A 25,367-nucleotide genomic window follows, 5' to 3' on the forward strand; every position below is an offset into this window, starting at 1 on the left:
GCGCCTCCACGAAGGCTCGGGGCCCACCGAGTGCCTGGATGCCCGGGTTACACGAGGCTCCCCCACGCGACCAGCCCGCCGGCCCCACAGGCACAGGCTGAGGAGCGGGAACCGCCGCGCCTGCCCCGCGCGCCGACGCCGACGCCGACCCCTCCCCGCGGACGCGGCTCTCAGGCGCAATCGGAGCGGCGCCTGCGGGCGCGGGCCCAGGTCGGCGTCCTGCAGGGGTCGCGGCTGTTCTCTCAGCCTCCTTGCGACTTCACTCTCCCGTCAGGCCTGGGAATACCCCACACCCGCCTCCCTGTGCCCCGAGTCACTTGTCATGAATGACTCCATTGTGAGGCGTTTCGGGCCACGAAGCAAGACCGTGGGCCGCACTCCCGGTCCGCGCGTGGAAGCGGGGCGGCGGCGGCGGAGCTCCCCGCCACGGAGAACCGCGAAATGGCCATTTCGAACAGGAGAAGTGCGGCCTGGGTTTTGGTTCAGGAGCCCCTGGCGCTGAAAGGCTGTTCCCAGGCGCGGCTCGCCGAGGAGCGGCTGCCAGGGAGGGAGCCCGAGCGCGGCGGGGCGAGACCCGTCCGCGCCTGGCGTTGCCCGGCCCGAGGGACAGCGGCGCCCCCAGGATCCTCCCCAGCGTGGCCCCAGCTCGCCCCGGTACCGCGGGGCCAGGCCGGGCCGGAGCGCGGGGACGTACACTGGGCCCCGCCCGCGCTGCTCCTCCCTCCCGGCCGGCCGGATGCGGGCGGCGGCGGCCCCAGTCTCCGCGCGGCTGAGGCGCGCCCGGCCGCTCCCACGGCCTCCCCTCCGCGCTCCGGTCCCGCCGCCTCCGGGGCCGCCTGGGACCCCGGCCCTCGCCCGGCAGGACGCCGCCAGCGCTGCAGGCGCAGCCCGGAGGCCGCGCGGGTGAGTCGGTGCGCAGCCCCAGCGGCCCCAGAGCAGCGGGTGCGGGGAGGGCGAGCGGACCACAGTCGGCTCCGTTCCCACCTTGCGCGCAGCCGGGAAACCAGCAGGCCCAGCCTCTAGGGAGGAGGGCAGGGGAGCTGGGGGCCGCCCCCACGTTCTCGCGGGCACCTGTCCCTAGGCCGGGGTCCGCTGGCTCCGAGCACTGACCCTCCCCGGACCGAGGGGGACGGGGGCAGCGGTGACATTTGCCCAGGAAGGGCAGCCGTGGGTAAACCCCACTCCAGAGCACGGGTCTGGGCCCAGGTTGAGGCTGGGGTTGAATCCGCTTCTGCTAGCGGCGGGTGTTCTCAGGGAGGCCCATAACCGCACTGGGTCTTAGTCCCCCCAGGCACGAAACAGGAACCACGCGACGCTGCAAAGCGCTGAGCCCGAAGCCGAGAAGAATCTCGGCTCCCGGCCTTGGGGGCTGCACTTCGGGCCAGGCCAGCACTCCCAGGATGAGAGGATGGCCTCCTGGCCCAGGGTGGCGTGGGGGCGCGGACAAGGCAAAGGCGACCCTGCCAGGGAGCACCCAGCGCTCCGGTTGGTGGTCATGGGGCCTTTGCCTGGGACTCACAGTGTGGCCGGGAAAATTCTGTAATGAGGACATTTCTCATCATTCCTTCTCAAAAGTCATTCGTCAGCCCCAGACACCTTTGCCTCGGAAAACTGGGAGCCACTTTCTAAATCCTCAACACCCCCATCTCCTGCTACAGAGCGGAGTCCCCACTTTGCAGAGGCGCACTGCAAGGTCGCGGATTGTTAAATGGTGCGCCCTCCTTGATGAAGATGCCTTGCTCTCTTTCACTGTCTTTATGTGTGTTTAATGTTGTGTGTTGCGTTCTCTGTGAAGCAAAGGAGAAACACGGGCCCTTTCAGGCAACCGGAGGAAGAAGGCGGCCAGCATCAGATCTTCCCATGCTTGAAGGTGGAGCACCCTCCAGGGCTTACTGCAGCCCTCAGGGTCAAAGTGAGGATGCAATGCAGCACCGAAAGGCAAATGTACTCTGGAGAGCCACTCTTACCCTGGAGTAGACCCCGAGGACTGGAGGACTGGAACAAGATCCTAGCCCTGAGGGTGGGAGAAGCAGCCTTTGGTGGTTGCACAGGGGCCCGGCTTTTCCCGAAGCCTGCTCCAAATGCCAGATTCAGAGAAAGGGGCCGAACCTTGGGCCCGCCGCCCTCTCCCGTAAGCCGTGACCCAGCAGCTTTGTTAGGAAGTTTATAGATGAAGGTAGGGACCTTTCTTGGAATGAGCCACACGCGATGGCTCTGCCATTCCGGACGGTGCTCCTTCACTGCTCTCCCTGGAGCAGACATGGTTCTGCACACACAACTGGGCGCCGGAGAAACATGGGGCACCAAAAGCGGGCCCAGGCCCTCGGACTCAGTGAGCTGGACATGTGTCCCCATCACCCGCGGCCGGCGGGAGCAGTGTTTCTACTCCCTTCCCTCCCTCCTCTCCTCCCGCCCCACAGATGTGCTGTCTTTCCCGGCCTCCCCCGCGCCCAGCACAGTGGTTTCTGCTTGGCTGTTCCCCTGTCTCCGAGATGGTCTCTCCCTGCTGCTTGCCCTACACATTCTCCCACACGCGCGCGGGATGCCCCTGTTGGCGTGGTTGTCAACCTTCGCTCCTCTTTCCCCACAGTCCAGGACTCGGCCCTGTCCCTTCATTCTAAAGCCTTCCACTTATGAGCCCTCCCGAGGACCGACCCCTAGGAGGCTGCTGGAGATGCAGGATTTGGACCCGCGCCGCCCGACCGGCACCCTGATAGATCCCTCTGAATGAATGAATGGATGGATGAATGAATGGATGAATGAGCAGGCTGCATCCTGATGAGGTTAAGGTGAGTCATTGCCACGCTTGGCGTTGGCTCCGCCCCCTGGGATAAAAGGCGAGAAGCAGCCACATGGAAAGCTCCTCCAGTGGGGCCTCAGACTGGAGAGCCTCCAGCGGGCGAGTGTCCTTCCCTAGAGCTTCCGCGTTTGTTAGTGTTATGGTCGATGCCCCAGTGTGCTGCCACCTTCTCCGGAAGACCTCCTGCTCTGACCTTGACAGATAGGCCATAGTGGGCCCGCCCAGGCTGGACTCGAGGGCCTGAGATGAATCTCAAAGGGATTCCATGCCTGGGAGACCTCAGCCAAGCAGGGCAGAGAAATTATCAGACAACTGTCAATGCATGGCGCCTGCAGAGTTTTGCATAGGGTCCTTCAGAAGGAGGGTTAGGGAAGAAGGCTTCTTGGGGGTTAGGGCAGTTAAGCAAAATGGATAAAGAAAGCAACCACTTATATCTGCGTATTTTCTTCATTTGATCTTCACAACAGCCCTGATATAGGTACTGGTTTACATTTGAGGTATAAATTGGGGTTCAAGGAGATTGAGTGCTTTCACCATGAACAAGTGACAGAGCAAGGACTTGAACCAGGTTACTTGATGCCACCGCCGGTCTTAACCTCCATGTTATTAGCATATTAAACAAGTGAAACCATATGAGCCAAGAAACTGGGGTGAGAAACAGCACAGAATAGAGGAGAAGGCTGCAGAAAGGTGTGATGTTTCTGGAGCACCAAATGCTACTCACAGACACATGAGTGGAGGTGGGAAGGGGACACTGGAAGCCGTGGAGGGCCTTGTCAGCCACAGTAAGGAATGTGGACCTGGTCCTGAGGGTGGTGAGGGGATGGCCCCCCACCCAGTAGTTTCTCACAAGGGAGTGATTCAACCTCTCTCTGCTGCAGTCAGGAGGAAGGATGCAGTGAGAGGGAAAGTGGAGAGGTGGGTGGCGGTGCAGTCTACTCCAGGTCACGCTTCTTAACATCTCCCTCATTATTCATACACAAAATGACTGCTGTTGTATGACACACTGGTTAACAAAGGAGGGGGCTGTTCGCAGATGGGAACAACAAACCCAGGGGCCCCAGCCATCTGAAGATTCTGCACAGCCAGCCGCCCCTAAGGCTGAGAAATGCCAGGCACATGCACACCAGTCACAGCATACCTGGACTCAGATAATGACAGTGGAGAATGAGGAACAAGAACTGGGTTCAAGGAATAATTAGCAAGCAATGTTTGCATTACATAGCAAAGGGACAGCGGAGGAGGGAGATAGTCCATGGGATTCTGGACTTAATTGGGCAAATGGTATGACTGGTTAGGCTTTGTGTCCCCGCCCCAATCTCATCTTGAATTGTAATCCTCACGTGCTGTGGGAGAGAGACCTGGTGGGAGGGGATCAGATCATGGGGCGGTTTCCCCCATGCTGTTCTCATGATAGTGAGGGAGTTCTCATGAGATCTGATGGTTACATAAGCATCCATCATTTCCTCCACTCACACTCACTCCTGCCACCTTGTGAAGAAGGTGCCTGCTTCCCCTCCACTATGACTGTCAGTTTCCTGAAACCTCCCCAGCAATGTAGAATGGGAGTCAATTAAACCTCATCCAGTCTTGGGCAGATCTTTAGAGCAATGTGAGAATGGATTAACGCAGTAAATTGGTGCCAGGGGTTTGGGACACTAATACATGGTAGTTCCCTCATTGCTGCAGGGAGCATGGGGACAGGGCTTGTTCCAGGGAAGGTGATGAGTTCTGTTGGGCTGCCCTGTGTTTAGAGTAGGTACAGAAGCCTAACAGGCAGTGGAGCAGGGCACTGGAGTCAAGCAGACTGGGTCCAACTTCCAGCTTCACCAACTTATTAGTTGCATTACCTTTTGCAAAAAGCCTGTTCATTTGTCTGTATAACAGGGGTAAGAATAGGTTTATAGAGGCTGAGGTGGGAGGATTACTAAAGCCTGGGAGGCAGAGGTTGCAGTGAGCTGAGATCACACCACTGTGCTCCAGCCTGGGTGATAGAGTGAGACCCTGTCTTAAAAAAAAAAAAAAAAAAAAAAAAGGATAGCGTTATAGACTTGTTGTGATAATTAAATAAGATAAGGTACAGAGCCTGGAAGGTAATATGTATCTAATAAATGGCAGTGCTAGGCTGGGTGCGGTGGCTCACGTCTGTAATCCCAGCACCTTGGGAGGCCGAGGCAGGCAGATCATGAGGTAGGAGTTTGAGACCAGCCGGGCCAAGATGGTGAAACCCCATCTCTACTCAAAATACAAAAATTATCCAGGCATGGTGGCACATTCCTGTAGTCCCAGCTACTCGGGAGGCTGAGGCAGAAGAATTGCTTGAACCTGGGAGACAAATGTTGCAGCGAGCCGAGATTGTGCCACTGCACCTAGCCTGGGCAATAAGCAAGACTCCATCTCAAAAAAATTAAAAAATGGTAGTGCTATTATTATTGTTATACTATTCCTTATTATTATCAGTAAATCTGAAGCTCAGAAAAGAAGCAATTTCAGAAGGCATCAAGTAGAAATGGAAACCATGAGAATAAATGAGATGATCCAAAAAGAGTATACATGGAGGACATTGAAGACCAGAAGCATTGACATTTAAGGAGTGGACAGAGGAAAAAGAGCCTAAGAACAAATGGCCAGAAGAGGAGGAAAGCTGTGAGAGCCCGTGGAAGCCACGTGTAGCAGCCACACAGCTGATCCTCTGCCTCATTCCTCCTTCCTAACAGAACCTGTTGTCAGGGTGCGCTCCCACAGTCCCAGCACCAACCCAGGAGGTGAGTCTTCATCAGTAATCTCATTTTCCTTGCCAGTGACTGGTTTGGGAACGTGTACTTGATGCAGTTCTGTTCAACAGCACTTGATAGAAAGTCTGCTGGGGAACTTCCGGAAAAGATTTCCTTGATCTTAAAAAGAAATGCAGGTGCAAATCAAAACCACAATGAGATACCACTTCACACCGACTGAGATGGCTGGAATCCAAAAGTCAGATAGCAAGTGTTGGTCAGAACCGTCATACATTTCTGGTGGGAAGGTAAAATGATACAGCCACTTTGGAAAACAACCTGGAAGTTTCCCCAAGTGATTAAACATAGAGTTACCATAGGATGCAGGGACTTTACTCCTAGATATATACCAAGAGAAATGAAGACATATGTCCATGAATAAACTTGTGCACAAAAGTTTATAGTAGCACTGTTTACAATATAGCCAAAACATGAAAAAACTCAGAGGTTCATCAATAGATGAACGGGCACACAAAATGTGGTATATCCATACAATGGGATAGCACTTGGCCATAAAAAGTAAGGATGTACTGATACCTGCTACAACACGGATGAACCATGAAAACATTCTGCTAAGTGAAAGAAGCCAGCCACAAAGGCCTACAGACTGAAGGGGGCCTGCCCCTCCACACCTGTGGGTATTTCTCACAAGGTGGAGACAAGAGACTGAGAAAAGAAAAAAGACAGAGACAAAGTATAGAGGAAGAAAAGTGGGCCCAGGGGAACGGCGCTCAGCAAGTGAGGGCCTGCACCGGCACTGGTCTCTGAGTTCCCTCATTCTTTTTTTTTTTTTTTGAGACGGAGTCTCGCTGTGTCGCTCAGGCTGGAGTGCAGTGGCCAGATCTCGGCTCCCGGCAAGCTCCACCTCCCGGGTTCCTGCCATTCTCCTGCCTCAGCCTCCCGAGTAGCTGGGACTACAGGCTCCCGCCACCACACCTGGCTAATTTTTTTTTGTATTTTTAGTAGAGACGAGGTTTCACCGTGTTAGCCAGGATGGTCTCGATCTCCTGACCTTGTGATCCGCCCGCCTTGGCCTCCCAAAGTGCTGGGATTACAGGTGTGAGCCACCGCGCCCGGCCGAGTTCCCTCATTCTTTATTGATCACTAGCTCTACTATCTCGGTGAGGGGGACGTGGCAGGTGTATAGGGTAATGGTGGGGAGAGGGTCAGCAGGAAAACATGTGAACCGAAGACTCTGTGTCATAAATAAGTTTAAGGAAAGGTGCTGTGCCCAGATGTGAACGTAGGCTAGATTGATGTTTAACTTTTTTTTTTTTTTTTTTTGAGGCGGAGTCTCGCTCTGTCGCCCGGACTGGAGTGCAGTGGCTCCGCCTCCCGGGTTTACGCCATTCTCCTGCCTCAGCCTCCTGAGTAGCTGGGACTACAGGCGCCCGCCACCTGGCCCGGCTAGTTTTTGTAATTTTTAGTAGAGACGGGGTTTCACCGTGTTCGCCAGGATGGTCTCGATCTCCTGAACTCGTGATCCGCCCGTCTCGGCCTCCCAAAGTGCTGGGATTACAGGCTTGAGCCACCGCGCCCGGCCAATGTTTAACTTTATGTAAACATCTTAGTGCAGTAAAGAGCAGTATTGCCGCCAGCATGTCTCATCTCCAGCCATAGGGCGGTTTTCTCCTAACAGTAAATAGAATGTAAGATCAGGTTTTACACCAAGACATTCCATTCCCAGGGATGTGCAGGAGACAGATGCTTTCCTCTTATCTCAACTGTAAAGAGGCCTCCCTCTTGCACTCATCCTCCTCAGCACAGACCCTTTATGGGTGTCGGACTGGGGGACTGTAAAGTCTTTCCCTTCCCACAAGGCCGTATCTCAGGCTCTCTCAGTCGGGGGACCTGGACAATACCCAGGCTTTCTTGGGCAGAGGTCCCTGTGGCCTTCCGCAGTGCACTGTGTCCCTGGTTAATTGAGAATGGAGAATGGTGATGACTTTTACCAAGCATGCTGCCTGCAGACACATTTGTAACAAAGCACGTCCTGCACGGCCCTAAATCCATTAAACCTTGAGTCAATACAGCACATGTTTCTGCGAGCACAGGGTTGGGGTTACGGTTACAGATTAACAGCATTTCAAAGCTGAATAATTTTTCTTAGTACAGATCAAAATGCAGTTTCTTATGTCTTCCTTTTTCTACGTAGACACAGTAACAGTCTGATCTCTCTTTCTTTTCCCCACACAGAGCTTATGATTTCATTCAAATGGAAGTTGAGATAGGGAACTCGATAGAGACAGAAAGTAGATTAGTGGTTTCCAGAGTCTGGGGTGGTGGACGAGGATAGGAGGTGATAAATAAAGGATAATGGGGTTCTTCTTGAGTGATGAAAATTTCTAAAATTGACTGTGGTGATGGTTGCACCTGCCTACGAATATACCAAAAACCACTGAATTGTACACTTTAAATGAGTTGTATGGTATATTAATTATATTTCAATAAACCTGTTTTAAAAAGAGACAGCCTCAAAAATACAGACACTTCTCAGTGTTGGCATGTCTGGATGGGATGGCTGGAACTCAGGATTATGTCCACACGAAGAGAAAGGCAGCATCAAGGCTGACCTGAGAAGCGGCAAGGGACCCTGGCAGTACCAAGCCTGGCTGTTTTTTTATGTGACATGATGAATTGTTTCCTGCTTTTTCTTTTAAGAGCTGGGGGTCTCACTGTGTTGCCAGGCTGACCTTCAACTCCTGGGGTCAAGCAATCCTCCTGCCTCTGCCTCCCAAGTAGCCGGGACTACAGGGGTGCACCACCATGCCTGGCAACATGATGAATTGTTGAAGCCAGCTTGCACTGTTTTTGTTGCTGTTGTTTGCAAACAACTAAATGTTTTATGCAAAAAGGAGTTAATATAGGGAATTAGCTGCTTACAAAACCTTTGGAAGTGCTGAGTGATCAAGCTGTAGGCTGAATCCCCAGGATGACTCCTAGAACACTGCAAAACTGACCAACAGAGCTACTACTTCTGTCCCCTATCAGGAAAGTGGGGACTCAGGAGACCAACACTGGAACTATTACATTCAAGAGCACAGCACTTTATTTATGACTCAGGGTTGGAAAGCCATTGCCAAACCACGACAGCCGCCTGTCAACAGTACCCAACGAAGCCGGTGAATAAACATGGAATATGGCCGAGCGCGGTGGCTCAAGCCTGTAATCCCAGCACTTTGGGAGGCCGAGACGGGCGGATCACGAGGTCAGGAGATCGAGACCATCCTGGCTAACACAGTGAAACCCCATCTCTACTAAAAAAAATACAAAAAACTAGCCGGGCGAGATGGCGGGCGCCTGTAGTCCCAGCTACTCGGGAGGCTGAGGCAGGAGAATGGCATGAACCCGGGAGGCAGAGCTTGCAGTGAGCTGAGATCCGGCCACTGCACTCCAGCCTGGGCGACAGAGCGAGACTCCGTCTCAAAAAAAAAAAAAAAACCATGGAATACTACTTCAGAAACTGTATCCATCTCCTATACCTTACTTGCTAGAAGAAAACAGTCAAAGCAGCAGGACGATGGTATTTATTTGACTTCCACCTTCCAGATGTCTCTCATTTAATGACCAACTTCTTTGCTCTTTATTCCTACTTCTGTCTCAGATCTTGTATCTGGAACCATTATTCCTTCTGCCTGATATATGTTCTTTATAATTTTCTGAAGGTCTGCTTGTGAAGACCTTTCAGTTTTGGTTTTCTTGAAAATATCTTTGTTTTGTCTTTGTTCTTGAAAGATTTTTTTCTTTCTGGGCATAAAGGATAGGTGGATAGTTTTTCTTTCTTTCTTTCTTTCTTTTTTTTTTCTTTCTTTCTTTTTTTTTTCTTTCTTTCTTTCTTTCTTCTTTTTCCTTTTTTTTTTTTGAGAGAGTCATGCTGTATCACCCAGGATGGAGTGCAGTGGCGCGATCTCAGCTCACTGCAACCTCTGTTTCCCAGGTTCAAGCAATTCTGCCTCAGCCTCCTGAGTAGCTGGGGTTACAGGCACCCGCCCCTACGCCTGGCTATTTTTTGTATTTTTAGTAGAGACAGGGTTTCACCATGTTGGCCAGGCTGGTCTCAAACTCTTGACCTCAGGTGATCCAACCCCGTCGGCCTCCCAAAATGCCGGGATTAAAAGCGTGAGCCACCACACCCAGCCGTTGTTATCTTTTAGCAAATGAATATTGTCATCCTTAAGGGCCTATTGGCCGCAGCCACTTCTGACACCAAATGGTGAAGGTTCAGTACAAGAAATAGAAGTCAGCAGAAAAGGAATTTGATACAGCAAAATAGGCAGTAAAAATTATTTAGTACACTGAAAAATGATCTCTATTTGTGCCTCTAGGAAAAACTCTCTGAACACCCAGAAGTAACTCCACAGAGGAGCGACCACTCCTGTAACAGTCAGGCTACTGAAAAGCCACCTGTAGAACTTAGCTGGGTTCCGTAACACAGCACTGTGGCCACCATAACTGTAGTTGTGTCCTCCATTCCCACAAAGCGGGGACTGGATAGTGGAAAGCTGATGCAGGAACACCCCATGTCTTCAACGATCTTGTTTCCCAGGGGAAAACAAAACAAAAAAAAAACTGCAAAAAATATGGCCTGTCTCACATCTGCTTTCTAAATTCTGAAAACCTAATTTGCATAACCCAACTTCAAGAGTATCTACAAAATGTAGCTTTTTGTTTCCTACCCTTCAAAGTACAGTAAGACACCCTAGAAGGAGCTAGGAATAGTGGAAAGGATCCCTGCTGTCAAATGGCAGGCAGTGTGGGGGCCTGAAGTGGCCAGTGGTTTTGATAATGAGGAAGCCAAGGAGGCAAGAGCCCCCTCTCTAAAAAAAATTGAAATTAAAAAGCAAGGAGTGCATTCAGTGAATGCAGATGGTTTGAGGATCCCTGTGAAGGGAGGAGGAGAGAAAGGCAGTAGAAAGAGGGGAACACAGTTTCAGGGGAGTTTTGGTTGGTTGTTTTTCTAAGAATGGTAGAGAGAGAAACCTGTTTATTGATGGAAAGGAAGGTGTCAACCAAAGAGAATAGAGGGAGGGAGTAGATGCATGATGGAAGGAGAACTTGCAGCTGGTGGGAGGGGATGCTCATGATGTGTGGAAAGATGGTCATATTTTGCTAAGTGACAAAGCACATTTTAAAGCAAACATTGTATGATCCCCTTCCATTTACAAATATATAATCGATACATTGAAAATACTCCCTGAATTGTCAGACATCCCTTATAGAGACAAAACTCAATTTCAGTGTTGCAAAGCTACACTACTGATATGGAGCAGCTCCAGGGAATGGCACAGGCTTGGGCAGGGTGTGTAGTAACTGGTGGGCAAAATAAGAGCGGGAGAGGGTGAGACAGAGGACAGCAGAGCCGTGCTATCGAAGGCCACATGCCCATGAGACTGGCTTGCTCCATAGCGGAAGTCATGAGGCCAACTTTCCCACCCTCCCATACGCTGAGGAACAGCCTGCCATCAGTTCTTCTGGAGCCCAGCTCAGAGACCTAGGCATAGCATCCTCCATCCCCACTCACCCTTGGCTGACGCCTTCAGCAGTTGTGGAGATATACAAGTTCCCCCAAAGTAGTTTTGAGACACATCCTAAAAAAGCACTGCTGTGATTGCAACACAGTCCCCTTATGTTTCCTGCCCCCTTCCCCAAATCATGACTAGAAAGATCCACTGACCGAGGCTGTCCCTTAAATATAGGACTTCCTTGAGAATAACTTGACACGGCTTAAACTAATTTAGCTTTTCTCAATCCTTGTCTTAACTCTCAACATGACTATTTCTTATGCCAACATTATGCCAAAGTGTACATCTATAAGAATAAACAAATATAATCCTAATTTTCCAAGAAAATCATATATCAAAATGTTAACGTGTTTTTTTTTGTTTGTTTTTTGTTTTTTGTTTTTCTTTTTGATGAAGTCTCACTCTTGTCCCTCAGGCTGGAGTGCACTGGCGCGATCTTGGCTCACTGCAAACTCCGCCTCCCGGGTTCAAGCGATTCTCTTGCCTCAACCTCCCGAGTAGCTGGGATTACAGGCACCCACCACCACGCCCAGCTTATTTTTGTATTTTTAGTAGAGATGGGGTTTCACCATGTTTGCCAGGCTGGTCTGGAACTCCTGACCTCAGGTGATCCACTGGCCTTGGCCTCCCACAGTGCTGGGATTACAGGCGTGAGCCACCGCGCCCGGCCTAACAGTGTTTTCTTGAGTTATAGGAACTGCATGCAATTTCTGTTTTCCCTTTTGGCTTATTGCACTTTTTACTTTTCTACAACAATCTTGTATTATGTTTATGACTAGAAAAAAAATAATAAAGGTTGTCAAACGAGACACAAGTGGAAAGTTGTCCTTGAATTATAAAAAGAATAAAGTGCTGAAAATAACTAAAATGCTGGATAAAATAGTAGGTAAGGCTAATAAAACATAAGTAATACTTGGGCATGACGACAGGGACTTAGAGAGGTGTGCAAAGCGCAGGAGCCAGATTGGGACTTGAGGACACATACAAAACTGTGAATTTGAGAGCCTCCTTGGCTTCCTCATTATGAAACCACTGGCCACTTCAGGCCCCTACATTGCTTGCCATTTGACAGCAGGGACCCCTTCCACTATTCCTATCTCCTTTTAGGGTGTCTTACTGTACTGTAAAGGCTGGGAAACAAAAAACTATTTTGGTAGATACCCTCAAACTTGGGTTATGCAAATTAGGTTTTCAGAACTTGGTCCTGCTTCTCGGGACTAGCAGGACGGAAGATAAAGCCTACTGCCCACCAAGAGGGAAGCCTAACAGGAGACTCCCCTCAAACTGTGACTCTAGAGGGCCATGTTCCAACATAAGGGTGGCCTAAGAAATAAATTTGGCCACGCACAGTGGCTCATGCCTCAGGAGTTCGAGGTGGCTCAGGAGTTCGAGACCAGCCTGGCCAACATGGTGAAACCCTGTCTCTACTAAAAATACAAAATTAGCCGGGCATGGTGGTGGGCGCCTGTAATCCCAGCTACTCGGGAGGCTGAGGCAGGAGAATTGCTTGAACCCGGGAGGCAGAGGTTGCAGTGAGCCAAGATCACGCCACTGTACTCTAGCCTGGGTGACAGAGCAAGACTCTGTCTTGGAAAAAAAAAAATGAAAGAAAAAAATTATTCCATCCCTACGGGACTGAAAGGAAAACTGCCCTTGTTGGATCCTGATGCTAATCAAATTGAGCTGGGGGTGGGGTATCTCCTTTCAGAATTTGTAATCGTGAGCCTGCCCTCATGAATTTACATGACCAGGCACTATCCCCCTTCCTAAAAGATAAGCAAACACACACACACACACACACACACACACACACACAAACCTGGAGCCAAAAATTTGATTAGAAATGGTCCTAGGCTTGTAATGCCCACAGTTACCTGAGAGAAGCAAGTGTAAATCCTTTCAAGTGGAACTCAGAAATTTGCCTTCATCCCTGACCTCAAAGAATTCTCATAGTAATATTCCAAAGAAAATGAGCAGCCCCTAAATAAAATAATTCACTAAATATACAAATAAACAGGGCACTATGAGTGAGATCCAGCAGAAACAAGACAGCAGATTCAGACCCAGACTTTAGATGCTGGAGTTATCAAACCTAGTATATCCAACAAGTATGTTTGATATCATTTAATAAATAAAAGAGTCTTGAAAATATCACAAAAGAGCAAGCAGATGTGGAAAAAAACAAACAACTTGTAGAAATGAAAAATATAACAACTGAAATTTAAAACTCAAGAGACAGGTTTCACATCTAGATACAGCTGAAATGATTAGAGACATGGAAGATAGAACAGAACTTACCCGACATATAGCCAAGAGAGCTAAAGATATGGAAAATATGAAATAGAACTTAAAGAGACATGGAAGATAGACTGAGAAGGTCTATGATATGGTTTGGCTGTGTCTTCACTCAAATCTCATCTTGAATTACAGCTCCCATAATTCCCACGTGTTGTGGGAGGGACCTGGTGGAGGTTGATTGAATTATGGTGGTGGTTTCCCTCCTACTGTTCTCATGATAGTGAATACGTCTCACAAGATCTGATGGTTTTATAAGGAGAAACCCCCTTTGCTTGCTTCTCATTCGTTTGCTTCTCATTTGCTTTTTGCCTGCTGCCATGTAAGATGTGCCTTTGCCTTCCACCATGATTGTGAGGCCTCCCCAGCCACGTGGAACTGTGAGTCCATTAAACCTCTTTTTCTTTATAAATTGCCCAGTTTCGGGTATGTCTTTATCAGCAGCATACAGTCTAATGGACTACTTTCTATAAATGACAAAGGGTCCTAATCCACAGGTTTGAGAAGCCAAAAAATTTTCGACTATAATACATAAAAAGAAATGTGCACCCAGAATCATAGTGAAGACACATAACATAGTATGCTAACTACTAAAATATTAAATAATATATGGCATTTTATAGCATATTGGAAACTGAGTATATGTAACTTCCAAACTGTTAGAGGGAAAAGAGAAGAAAAATTATTCCAAAAGAAGGCAAGAAAGGACCAAAAAAAACCATTAAAAAAACAAGAAAAGTAAACACAAAATAAGATGGTAGAAATAAATGTATCAATAATAACACTAAATTGGTCAGGTGCAGTGGTTCACATCTGCAATTCTAGCATTTTGGGAGGCCGAGGTGGGCAGATCATCTGAGGTCAGGAGTTCGAGACCAGCACGGCCAACATGGCAAAACCCTGTCTCTCCTAAAAATACAAAAATTAGGCAGCCATGGTGGCAGGCGCCTGTAGTCCCAGCTACTTGGGAGGCTGAGGCAGGAGAATTGCTTGAACCTGGGAGGCAGAGGTTGCAGTGAGCCAAGATCACACCACTGCACTCCAGCCTGGGCAACAGAGCGAGACTATCTGGAAAAAATAAAAAAAAAAAAAAAATAATAGAAACGAAAAGGGTGGAAAATTATGTACCAGGTAAATACTAAATTTCCAAAAAGTGTGTATAACAAATTAATATCAGGCAAAATACATTTTAAGACAAAACAGAACTAGAGATTAAAAGATAACTATATAATGATAAGATATTCAATTTTCCAATAAGGCATAACAATTATAAACTTCTACAAATATAATAATACAGCTTCACAAATGAACTAAAATTGACAGAATTAAAGGATATGGGGTTTTTCTTGAGTGATGAAAATTTCTAAAATTGACTGTGGTGATGGTTGCATCTGCCTACGAATATACCAAAAACCACTGAATTGTACACTTTAAATGAGTTGTATGGTATATTAATTATATTTCAATAAACCTGTTTTAAAAAGAGACAGCCTCAAAAATACAGACACTTCTCAGTGTTGGCATGTCTGGATGGGATGGCTGGAACTCAGGATTATGTCCACACGAAGAGAAAGGCAGCATTAAGGCTGACCTGAGAAGTGGCAAGGGACCCTGGCAGTACCAAGCCTGGCTGTTTTTTTATGTGACATGATGAATTGTTTCCTGCTTTTTCTTTTAAGAGCTGGGGGTCTCACTGTGTTGCCAGGCTGACCTTCAACTCCTGGGGTCAAGCAATCCTCCTGCCTCTGCCTCCCAAGTAGCCGGGACTACAGGGGTGTACCACCACGCCTGGCAACATGATGAATTGTTGAAGCCAGCTTGCACTGTTTTTGTTGCTGTTGTTTGCAAACAACTAAATGTTTTATGCAAAAAGGAGTTAATATAGGGAATTAGCTGCTTACAAAACCTTTGGAAGTGCTGAGTGATCAAGCTGTAGGCTGAATCCCCAGGAATGACTCCTAGAACACTGCAAAACTGACCAACGGAGCTACTACTTCTGTCCCCTATCAGGAAAGTGGATAGGAGCTGGTGATCAGGATGGGACGGCAAGACCCAGATTTGTTGGGTACCCTAATCCTTCTTGCAAATGTCACATTGAGCAAATGTCATAATTAGACCCTGTATAAGTCAGGGTTCTCCAGAGAAACAGAAATAATAGGGAATTGGCTGTATCATTTACTATGAAAATTGGGTCATGCAATTATGGGGGCTAGTGAAGTCCCACAATCTGACACCTGCAAGCTGGAGGACCAGGAAAGCTGGTGATTTAATTCGGTCTGGGTCGGGAGCCTTAGAAACAGAGGAGCCTGCAGTGTAACTCCCAGTCCTAGTCTGACTGCCTGAGAACCTGATTCGGGGAGGTGGGTTGTGGGGCACTGGTGTGAGACACAGAGTCTGAAGGCCCAAGAACCAGGAGGACTGCTGTCTGAGGGCAGGAGAAGACTGCCAGACTCCCAGCTGAAGAGAGTGCAGATTCACCCTTCCTCGATGTTTTTGTTTTATTCAGACCCTCAATGGGTTGGATCATGCCCACCCACGCTGGTGCAGCTGATCTTCACTTAGTCTGTCAATTCAAAGGTTAATCTCAGCCGGGCGCGGTGGCTCACGCCTGTAATCCCAGGACTTTGGGAGGCTAAAGTGGGCGGATCATGAAGTCAGGAGTTTGAGATCAGCCTGACCAACATGGTGAAACCCCATCTCTACTAAAAATACAAAAATTAGCCGGGCGTGGTGGCACGTGCCTATAATCCCAGGTCCTCAGGAGGCTGAGGCAGAGAATCACTTGAACCCAGGAGGTGGAGGTTGCAGTGAGCCACTGCACTCCAGCCTGGGTGACAGAGCAAGACTTCATCTCAAAACAAACAAACAAACCAAAAAAACAAAGGCTAATCTCTTCCTGAAATATCCTTCTAGACACTGCTAGAAATAATGTTCTAGCGGCTATCTGGGTATCTCTTAGCCCCGTCAAGTGGACACATAAAATTAAGCATCAGACTCCTTAGCAAATATGGTCAGCAAGTAACCGAGTTACTCACCAGAGGCCTCCATTCCCATCTGTAAATCAGGGATACCAAGACCCACTGCCCCAGGCTGTGGAAAGGATTCAATGAAATATGCATGTCAAGTGCCTGGCAGTCAGTGGGCATTTAGTATAAAGTAGCTATTATTATTATTGTCATTTTTATTAAATGACAGATCCATTTTGAGTTTGTTCAGACAGTTGGATATATTATAATTTACATCGTGATAACCAACAAGTGCTTTCCTCAACAGATGCAGATCTGCGGATCCAGCGTGGCATCTGTAGCAGCTGGGACATCATTCCAGGTTTTGGGCCCGGTGTGTTGGCAACAACTGGATCTGAAGATGGCAGTCAGGGTGCTTTGGGGTGGCCTCGGCCTGCTCCGAGTGCTGTGGTGTCTCCTTCCGCAGACGGGCTATGTGCACCCAGATGAGTTCTTCCAGTCACCTGAGGTGATGGCAGGTAAAACTCCACATGTGTGGCTGAGACAAGTTGCAGCAGAGTCTGGCTGAGAAGCTGACGGGAGACTTTGTGGGGAGGGAGTAGCATGTCTGTGCAGATGAGTAGTAAATCCACAAGCAGAGCAGCAGCCTGTCTCTCTAGGGTAAGAACTTGGACGTGGGGACTTCATATCTCCTTCCCGAGTGGTGACGCTGACCATCTGGGTGATGCTAAGAAACCACCAGTCTCTTTAACGTACGCCTGCTTGGACAAACCATACAGGTTACCGAGAATGAGAGAGAATGAGAGCTGTGTCGTTGGTGAGAATGAGAGCTGTGTTGTTGGTGGGAGTGAGAGCTGTGTCGTCGGTGGGAATGAGAGCTGTGTCGTTGGTAAGAATGAGAGCTGTGCCGGTGAGAATGAGAGCTGTGTCGTTGGTGAGAATGAGAGCTGTGTTGGTGAGAATGAGAGCTGTGTTGGTGGGAATGAGAGCTGTGTCATTGGTGAGAATGAGAGCTGTGTTGGTGGGAATGAGAGCTGTGTTGGTGAGAATGAGAGCTGTGTTGGTGGGAATGAGAGCTGTGTTGGTGAGAATGAGAGCTGTGTTGGTGGGAATGAGAGCTGTGTCATTGGTGAGAATGAGAGCTGTGTTGGTGACAATGAGAGCTGTGTTGGTGAGAATGAGAGCTGTATCGTTGGTGAGAATGAGAGCTGTGTTGGTGGGAATGAGAGCTGTGTTTGGTGAGAATCAGAGCTGTGTTGTTGGTGGGAATAAGAGCTGTGTTGGTGAGAATGAGAGCTGTGTCGTTGGTGAGAATGACAGCTGTGTCGTTGGTGGGAATGAGAGCTGTGTCGTTGGTAAGAATGAGAGCTGTGTCGTTGGTGGGAATGAGAGCTGTGTTGGTGAGAATGAGAGCTGTGTTGGTGGGAATGAGAGCTGTGTTTGGTGAGAAACAGAGCTGTGTTGGTGGGAATGAGAGCTGTGTTGGTGGGAATGAGAGCTGTGTTGGTGAGAATGAGAGCTGTGTCGTTGGTGGGAATGAGAGCTGTGTCGTTGGTGGGAATGAGAGCTGTGTCGTTGGTGGGAATGAGAGCTGTGTCGGTGGGAATGAGAGCTGTGTCGGTGGGAATGAGAGCTGTGTCGGTGGGAATGAGAGCTGTGTCGGTGGGAATGAGAGCTGTGTCGGTGGGAATGAGAGCTGTGTTGGTGGGAATGAGAGCTGTGTCGATGGGAATGAGAGCTGTGTCGGTGAGAATGAGAGCTGTGTTATTGGTGAGAATGAGAGCTGTGCTGGTGAGAATGAGAGCTGTGTTGGTGGGAATGAGAGCTGTGTCGTTGGTGGGAATGAGAGCTGTGTCGTTGGTGGGAATGAGAGCTGTGTCGGTGGGAATGAGAGCTGTGTCGGTGGGAATGAGAGCTGTGTCGGTGGGAATGAGAGCTGTGTCGGTGGGAATGAGAGCTGTGTCGGTGGGAATGAGAGCTGTGTTGGTGGGAATGAGAGCTGTGTCGATGGGAATGAGAGCTGTGTCGTTGGTGAGAATGAGAGCTGTGTTATTGGTGAGAATGAGAGCTGTGCTGGTGAGAATGAGAGCTGTGTTGGTGGGAATGAGAGCTGTGTCGTTGGTGGGAATGACAGTTGTGTCGCTGGTGGGAATGAGAGCTGTGTCGGTGGTGGGAATGAGAGCTGTGTCGGTGGTGGGAATGAGAGCTGTGTCGTTGGTGGGAATGAGAGCTGTGTTGTTGGTGAGAATGAGAGCTGTGCTGGTGAGAATGAGAGCTGTGTCTTGGTGAGAATGACTGCTGTGTCGTTGGTGAGAATGAGAGCTGTGTTGGTGAGAATGAGAGCTGTGTCGTTGGTGAGAATGAGAGCTGTGTCGTTGGTGAGAATGAGAGCTGTGTTGGTGAGAATGAGAGCTGTGTCGTTGGTGAGAATGAGAGCTGTGTTGGTGAGAATGAGAGCTGTGTTGTTGGTGAGAATGAGAGCTGTGTTGGTGAGAATGAGAGCTGTGTTTGTGGGAATGAGAGCTGTGTTGGTGAGAATGAGAGCTGTGTCGTTGGTGAGAATGAGAGCTGTGTTGGTGAGAATGAGAGCTGTGTCGTTGGTGGGAATGAGAGCTGTGTTTGTGGGAATGAGAGCTGTGTTTGTGGGAATGAGAGCTGTGTTGGTGAGAATGACAGCTGTGTCGTTGGTGAGAATGAGAGCTGTGTTGGTGGGAATGAGAGCTGTGTCGTTGGTGAGAATGAGAGCTGTGTCGCTGGTGAGAATGAGAGCTGTGTCGTTGGTGAGAATGAGAGCTGTGTCGTTGGTGAGAATGAGAGCTGTGTCGTTGGTGGGAATGAGAGCTGTGTCGTTGGTGAGAATGAGAGCTGTGTTGTTGGTGAGAATGAGAGCTGTGTTGGGCTTCCCAGCTGAACACTTTTACAGCTGGGCTTCCCCTGTGTTTGGCAAGAGCTTCAATAGGGCTGTGATCTGAGATGATGAAACGTCTGTAGATTGAAGTGAGAGGTGAGGGAACCCAGACCTGGGACACTCAGTTGCCTGTTAGGTGGTATAGTTGAGGATAGTTGCCTTGCCCATGCCATCTCACCCAAAGGCCTTGAGGCTTTTCAGATGTGATGGGCATGTGGCTTCATCCTCATGGTTCAAGACAGCTGCTTGAGCTCCAGCCATCAAGTCCACACGCAGTCTTTCCAGCCAACAAAGGAGAAGGCATAAATTCTTTCTTTAAGGTCATATTTTGAAGGTCGCATGCTATTTGCCCATTTCTATCACACTGGGCAGAATGTATCATGAGACCACACCTAGCTGCTAAGGAAGCTAAAATTTATAGTCTTTCTATCTGACCAAGTGCCCAGCTAAAGAGCCAAAGGGTTCAGATGTAGAGGCTCTCACCGGTAATCCCAGCACTGTGGGAGGCCGAGGCAGAGGAATCACCTGAGGTCAGGAGTTTGAGACCAGTCTGGCCAACATGATAAAATCCCATCTCTATTAAAAATACAAAAAATTAGCTGGGCGTGGTGGCAGGTGCCTGTAATCCCAGCTACTTGGGAGGCTGAGGCAGGAGAATCGCTTGAACTCAGGAGGCGGAGCTTGCAGTGAGCTGAGATTGTGCCACTGCACTCCAGCCTGGGTGACAAAGTGAGACTCTGTCTCAAAAAAAAAAAAAAAAAAAAAAAGAGTCTAAGGAAGGAGAAGGGAATAGGTATTTTGGAGGCACCAGCTTTCTTTGCCACAGGGCTCAACAAGTGAATTTGTTTTTTAGTTAAAAGGCTTATCTTCTTTCCCTCACATGTTTTTTTTTTTTTAACCAGAAAAACACCCAGATAGATTTGATCCTGGATTTTGCTTCCCTTTCACCATCTAACATAGACAGATAAAACAGCTGAAAGGCTGGAGAAATAAGTAGCAGAACCAAAGAGCCCGAATGATCCCCAGGCTGTATAATCAGCTTGAAACAGCCAGCAGGTGATCAAGCAGGAGACGCTGTGAACAATGAGGCTTGGAGTGGAGCTGCTCCCTCACCCCCACCCCTCAGAGCTCTGGTCTGGAGCTGCTCCCTCACCCCCACCCCTCAGAGCTCTGGTCTGGAGCTGCTCCCTCACCCCCACCCCTCAGAGCTCTGGTCTGGAGCTGCTCCCTCACCCCCATCCCTCAGAGCTCTGGTCTGGAGCTGCTCCCTCACCCCCATCCCTCAGAGCTCTGGTCTGGAGCTGCTCCCTCACCCCCACCCCTCAGAGCTCTGGTCTGGAGCTGCTCCCTCACCCCCACCCCTCAGAGCTCTGGTCTGGAGCTGCTCCCTCACCCCCACCCCTCAGAACTCTGGGACGGTGGGCCACAGGTTACAGACCAGGCAGCAAGTATTTCTTAAATTATGTAAGTACTACTTGGATATATTCTTCTTATAAAAAATTTAAGTATCATAGGCAGGGCACAGTGGCTCAGCCCTGTAATCCCAGCACTTTAGGAGGCTGAGGCGGGTGGATCATTTGAGGTCAGGGGTTCGAGACCAGCCTGGCCAACATGGTAAAACCCCATCTCTAATGAAAATACAAAAATCATCCAGGTGCAGTGGCAGGCGCCTGTAATTCCAGCTACTCAGGAGGCTGAGGAAGGAGAATCGCTTAAACCCAAGAGGTGGAGGTTGCAGTGAGCCGAGATAGTGCCACTGCACTCCAGCCTGGGCGACTGAGTGAGAGTCTAAAAAAAAAAAAAAAAAAATGAAGTATCATAAAACTAAACATAAATCACCTCTGACATAACCCCAATGGCTCACCCCCTCCCCCTCTTGTCTCCCCTCATCTCCTGATAACAATCATCAGAGATGAGGCTCTGACTCTGATTTTTGAGATCCTGGAACCCTGAGTACAGGTTAGGCCTCCCCCCACCTGCCCGCCTCCCACACACTCTTCCCAGGACACACAGCCGCCTCATCCCCCAGGGAGGTACCTCCTGCCCTCTGCCCTCTGAGCTCCCCTGCACTTGTTTCTGCTGCTGCGTGACAAATCATCAAAATCCCAGCAGCTTAAAACTGCACCCATTCGTGAGTTCACGATCATAAGTGCGGCCTGGGCTCTCTGCTCACAAGGTGGACATCAGCGTGTGGACTGGGCTGAGTTCCTGTCTGGAAGCTCTCTAATTCTAGCAGAATCTAGTTCATTTCTGCTGTGGAACCTATGGTGCGGTTTCCTTGCTCTTAGCTTCCAGAGGCTACCCACATTCCTAGCCAATGGCCTCTTCCATCTTTTTTTTTTTTTTGAGATGGAGTCTCGCTGTGTCGCCCAGGCTGGAGTGCAGTGGCCGGACCTCAGCTCACTGCAAGCTCCGCCTCCCGGGTTTACGCCATTCTCCTGCCTCAGCCTCCCGAGTAGCTGGGACTACAGGCGCCCGCCACCATGCCCGGCTAGTTTTTTGTATTTTTTAGTAGAGATGGGGTTTCACTGTGTTAGCCAGGATGGTCTCGATCTCCTGACCTCGTGATCCGCCCGTCTCGGCCTCCCAAAGTGCTGGGATTACAGGCTTGAGCCACCGCGCCCAGCCAGGCCTCTTCCATCTTTAAGCCAGCAGTGGCATGTCAAATCCTTCTCATGCTTTGAATCTGACTGCTCCCTCTGCATCCAGCTGGTGAAAACTCTGTTATTAAAAGATTGTCGTGATTAGGTCCGGCCTACCGCATAGTCTCCCTGTTTTACAGTCAGTGCTCCTGTATGACGTAACCTAATCACAGGAGTCCATTCCACCCTGGGGGTCAGGTGCAGCGGCTCAAACCTGTAATCCCAGCACGTTAAGAGGCTGAGGTGGAAGAATGGCTTGAAGTCAGGAGTCTGAGATCAGCCTCAGTAACATAGCAAGAGCAATGATCTCGCCACTGCACTCCAGCCTGGGTGACAGAGACCCAGCAAGGAAGGGAGGAAGGGAAGGAAGGGAAGAAAGGGAAAGGAAGGAACGGGAAGGGGAGGAAGGGAAGGGAAGGAAAGAAAGGGAAGGGAAGGAAGGAGGGAGAGAGGGAAGGAAGGCAGGGAGGGAGGGAAAAATCCATCCTGGGCATAGTCCCAGGGATTATGCACACACACACCAAGGGGTGGAAATGTGGGTGCCATCCTAGAATTTTGTCCACTACATCCCTGAGCTTGGTACTGGCTCAGCTCTGCCTCTCCTTCTCTGCAGAGGACATCCTGGGCGTGCAGGCCACCCGGCCCTGGGAGTTTTACTCCAGCAGCCCCTGCCGCACAGTGGTCTTCCCCCTGCTGACGTCCGGCTCTACCTTCTGGCTGCTCAGGCTCTGGGGAGAGCTGGGGCCGTGGCCTGGCCTGGTGAGTAGCTATGCACTGCTGGTGGGGCCGCGGCTCCTCCTTGCTGCCCTTTCCTTTGCTCTGGACGGGGTGGTGTACCACCTGGCCCCGCTGTTGGGGGCGGATCGCTGGAACGCCCTGGCCCTGCTCTCTGGTTCCTATGTCACCCTGGTCTTCTACACAAGGACCTTCTCCAACACCATTGAGGGACTCCTCTTCGCATGGCTGCTGGTGCTGGTATCCCCCCATGTAATGTGGGGCCCTACACGCAAGGAGCCTGTGCCAGGTCCATGGTGGCACAGCTGGCTTCTTGGAGGCATTGTGACTGCTGGCTTCTTCAACCGGCCCACCTTTCTGGCCTTTGCTGTGGTCCCTCTCTACCTCTGGGGCACTCGTGGAGCCACCAACCCTGGCTTGAAGTCCCTGACCCGGGAGGCCCTAGTGCTGCTCCCTGGGGCGGCTCTCACAGCAGCGGTGTTTGTGGCCATGGACAGCTGGTATTTCTCCAGCCCCGCTACATCCAGGACCCTTGTCCTTACACCTGTCAACTTCTTGCACTACAACCTGAATCCCCAAAACCTGGCGAGGCATGGCACGCATGTGCGGCTCACTCACCTAGCAGTCAACGGCTTCCTGCTCTTTGGGGTGCTGCATGCCCAGGCCCTGCAGGCCGCATGGCAACAGCTGCAAGCTGGCCTCCAGGCCTCTTTACAAATGGGCCTCCTGAGGGCACTGGGTGCCCGGAGCCTGCTGTCCAGCCCCAGGTCCTATCTCCTTCTCCTCTACTTCATGCCCCTGGTCCTGCTGTCTGCCTTTAGCCACCAGGAGGCTCGGTTCCTCATTCCCCTCCTGGTGCCCCTAGTCCTGCTTTGTAGTCCACAGACCCAACCTGTGCCTTGGAAGGGCACCGTGGTCCTCTTCAATGCCCTCGGTGCCTTCTTCTTTGGCTGCCTGCATCAGGGGGGCCTGGTGCCTGGCCTGGAGTACCTGGAGCAGGTGGTCCATGCCCCTGTGCTCCCAACTGCACCCACCCACTACACACTCCTCTTCACTCACACCTACATGCCCCCCCGGCACCTCCTCCACCTCCCAGGCCTGGGGGCGCCAGTGGAGGTGGTGGACATGGGTGGGACTGAGGACTGGGTCCTGTGCCAAGCCCTGAAAAGCTTTACCAGACAACCAGCCTGCCAAGTGGCTGGTGGGCCATGGCTCTGCCGCCTCTTTGTGGTGACCCCTGGCACCACCAGGCCTGCGGTGGAGAAGTGCAGCTTCCCCTTCAAGAATGAAACACTTGTATTTCCCCATCTAACCCTGGAGGATCCACCAGCCCTGTCCTCCTTGCTGAGTGGGGCTTGGAGGGACCACCTCAGTCTTCACATCGTGGAATTGGGGGAAGAAACCTGACAATGTGACAGAGCGCCCACTGCCCACGACTCAGCCACAGAAGTTGCTGCCCCACCTTCTACTTGGGTAGCTGGGCTGGGGCGCCGGGACAGGACGCAGGTTCTCCTTCACGACTCCCACTGCTGCCTCTCCTGGGCACGGCTGTTAGCTGTTCTGCCTTCTGGGTGAGCTGGCACTCCTCTCCCTGAGACCAAAGATCTGACCTGTCAGTCTTGATGTCAAGGTCCCCAAAGAACCAGGTGTAAGTGATGACACCTGTCGGCTCCTGCCCTACTGCTTCCAGCCACTGTGATGTTTGAAATATGTAATAGTACCTGGTTGGGAGAAAAGAATGAACTGCTAGTGACATTCCCCAGTGACCACTCCCAAACTTCCCATGATGCCTTGCCCTTGCTGTCACGACCACCTCTGGCTTCCTGAGACCGATCTGCCTATCCAAAGAATGTGGAAGTCAGTGTGATGAAGTATAGAGAACAGGTGGCCCAGATCCAGGGGACCCAACTTCTAGCCCCTTGGTCTGTCACCCCCTCGCTGTGTGATCTTGAGAAAGCCCCTTCCACTCACCCACCCCACTTCCCAGTCTGTTGGGATCAGAGGATCCTTGAGGTGTCTGCCAGCTAACATCGTGTCATTCCTGGACTCCACAGTATACGTCCCCTGCCTCGACAGGCACAGCTCTCACAAAGCTCTGTAAGCATGGAAGTGGGAGTTGTGTTGTACTTCATGGTGCTCTGATGCCTGCTGTCTCAGTGTTTGGTTATTGTGCAGACAAGTAATGTTGGAAATATATAATAGCACCTGGAGATTTTCTCCCTGCTTTCTTTTACTCCTGTTCCTGAGAGGTGGTGGGAAACTCTCCAGCCATTTCTGCACCTTGTCCTTAAGAGTCATTCTCCTGACTGGGCGTGGTGGCTCACACCTGTAATCCCAGTACTTTGAGAGGCCAAGGCGGGCAGATCTCAAGGTCAGGAGTTGAGACCAGCCTGGCCAACATGGTGAAACCCCGTCTCTACTAAAAATACAAAAATTAGCTGGGTGTGGTGGTAGGGCACCTGTAATCCCAGCTACTCAGGAGGCTGAGGCAGGAGAATTGCTTGAACCCAGGAGGCGGAGGTTGCAGTGAGCCGAGATCGCGCCATTGCACTCCAGCCTGGGAGACACAGCAAGACGGTCTTGGGGAAAAAAAAAAAAAAAAAAGTCATTCTCCCAGATTAGGGAGCCAGATGTTCTCCCTCCTTAGAAGAACTGTGGGTCTCAAGCCCTCCCATCCTGCCCCAGAGAGCAGGGAACACACCATGCTCAGCTAGTGTCTGGTTAC

General features: G+C 50.4%; 1 protein-coding gene and 1 long non-coding RNA gene across 2 annotated transcripts; both read left to right on the forward strand.

Moving 5' to 3' along the window:
* Positions 1-235: 235 nt before the first annotated feature.
* PIGZ (phosphatidylinositol glycan anchor biosynthesis class Z) lies at positions 236-24,864 on the forward strand. The gene is made up of 3 exons (XM_033213157.1): positions 236-903; positions 16,665-16,875; positions 22,521-24,864. Exons 1-3 carry the CDS (start codon positions 442-444, stop codon positions 24,047-24,049), a joined length of 2,202 nt encoding a protein of 733 aa, XP_033069048.1. The 5' UTR covers positions 236-441; the 3' UTR covers positions 24,050-24,864.
* On the forward strand, positions 913-7,375 carry LOC117084449. Its single transcript, XR_004437461.1, has 3 exons — positions 913-4,689; positions 4,873-4,877; positions 7,342-7,375. It is a non-coding gene; the product is annotated as an uncharacterized LOC117084449 (long non-coding RNA).
* Positions 24,865-25,367: the final 503 nt, after the last annotated feature.

The sequence above is a fragment of the Trachypithecus francoisi genome, unplaced genomic scaffold, assembly GCF_009764315.1.
Source record: "Trachypithecus francoisi isolate TF-2019V2 unplaced genomic scaffold, Tfra_2.0 Lachesis_group0, whole genome shotgun sequence".
NCBI lineage: Eukaryota > Metazoa > Chordata > Mammalia > Primates > Cercopithecidae > Trachypithecus > Trachypithecus francoisi.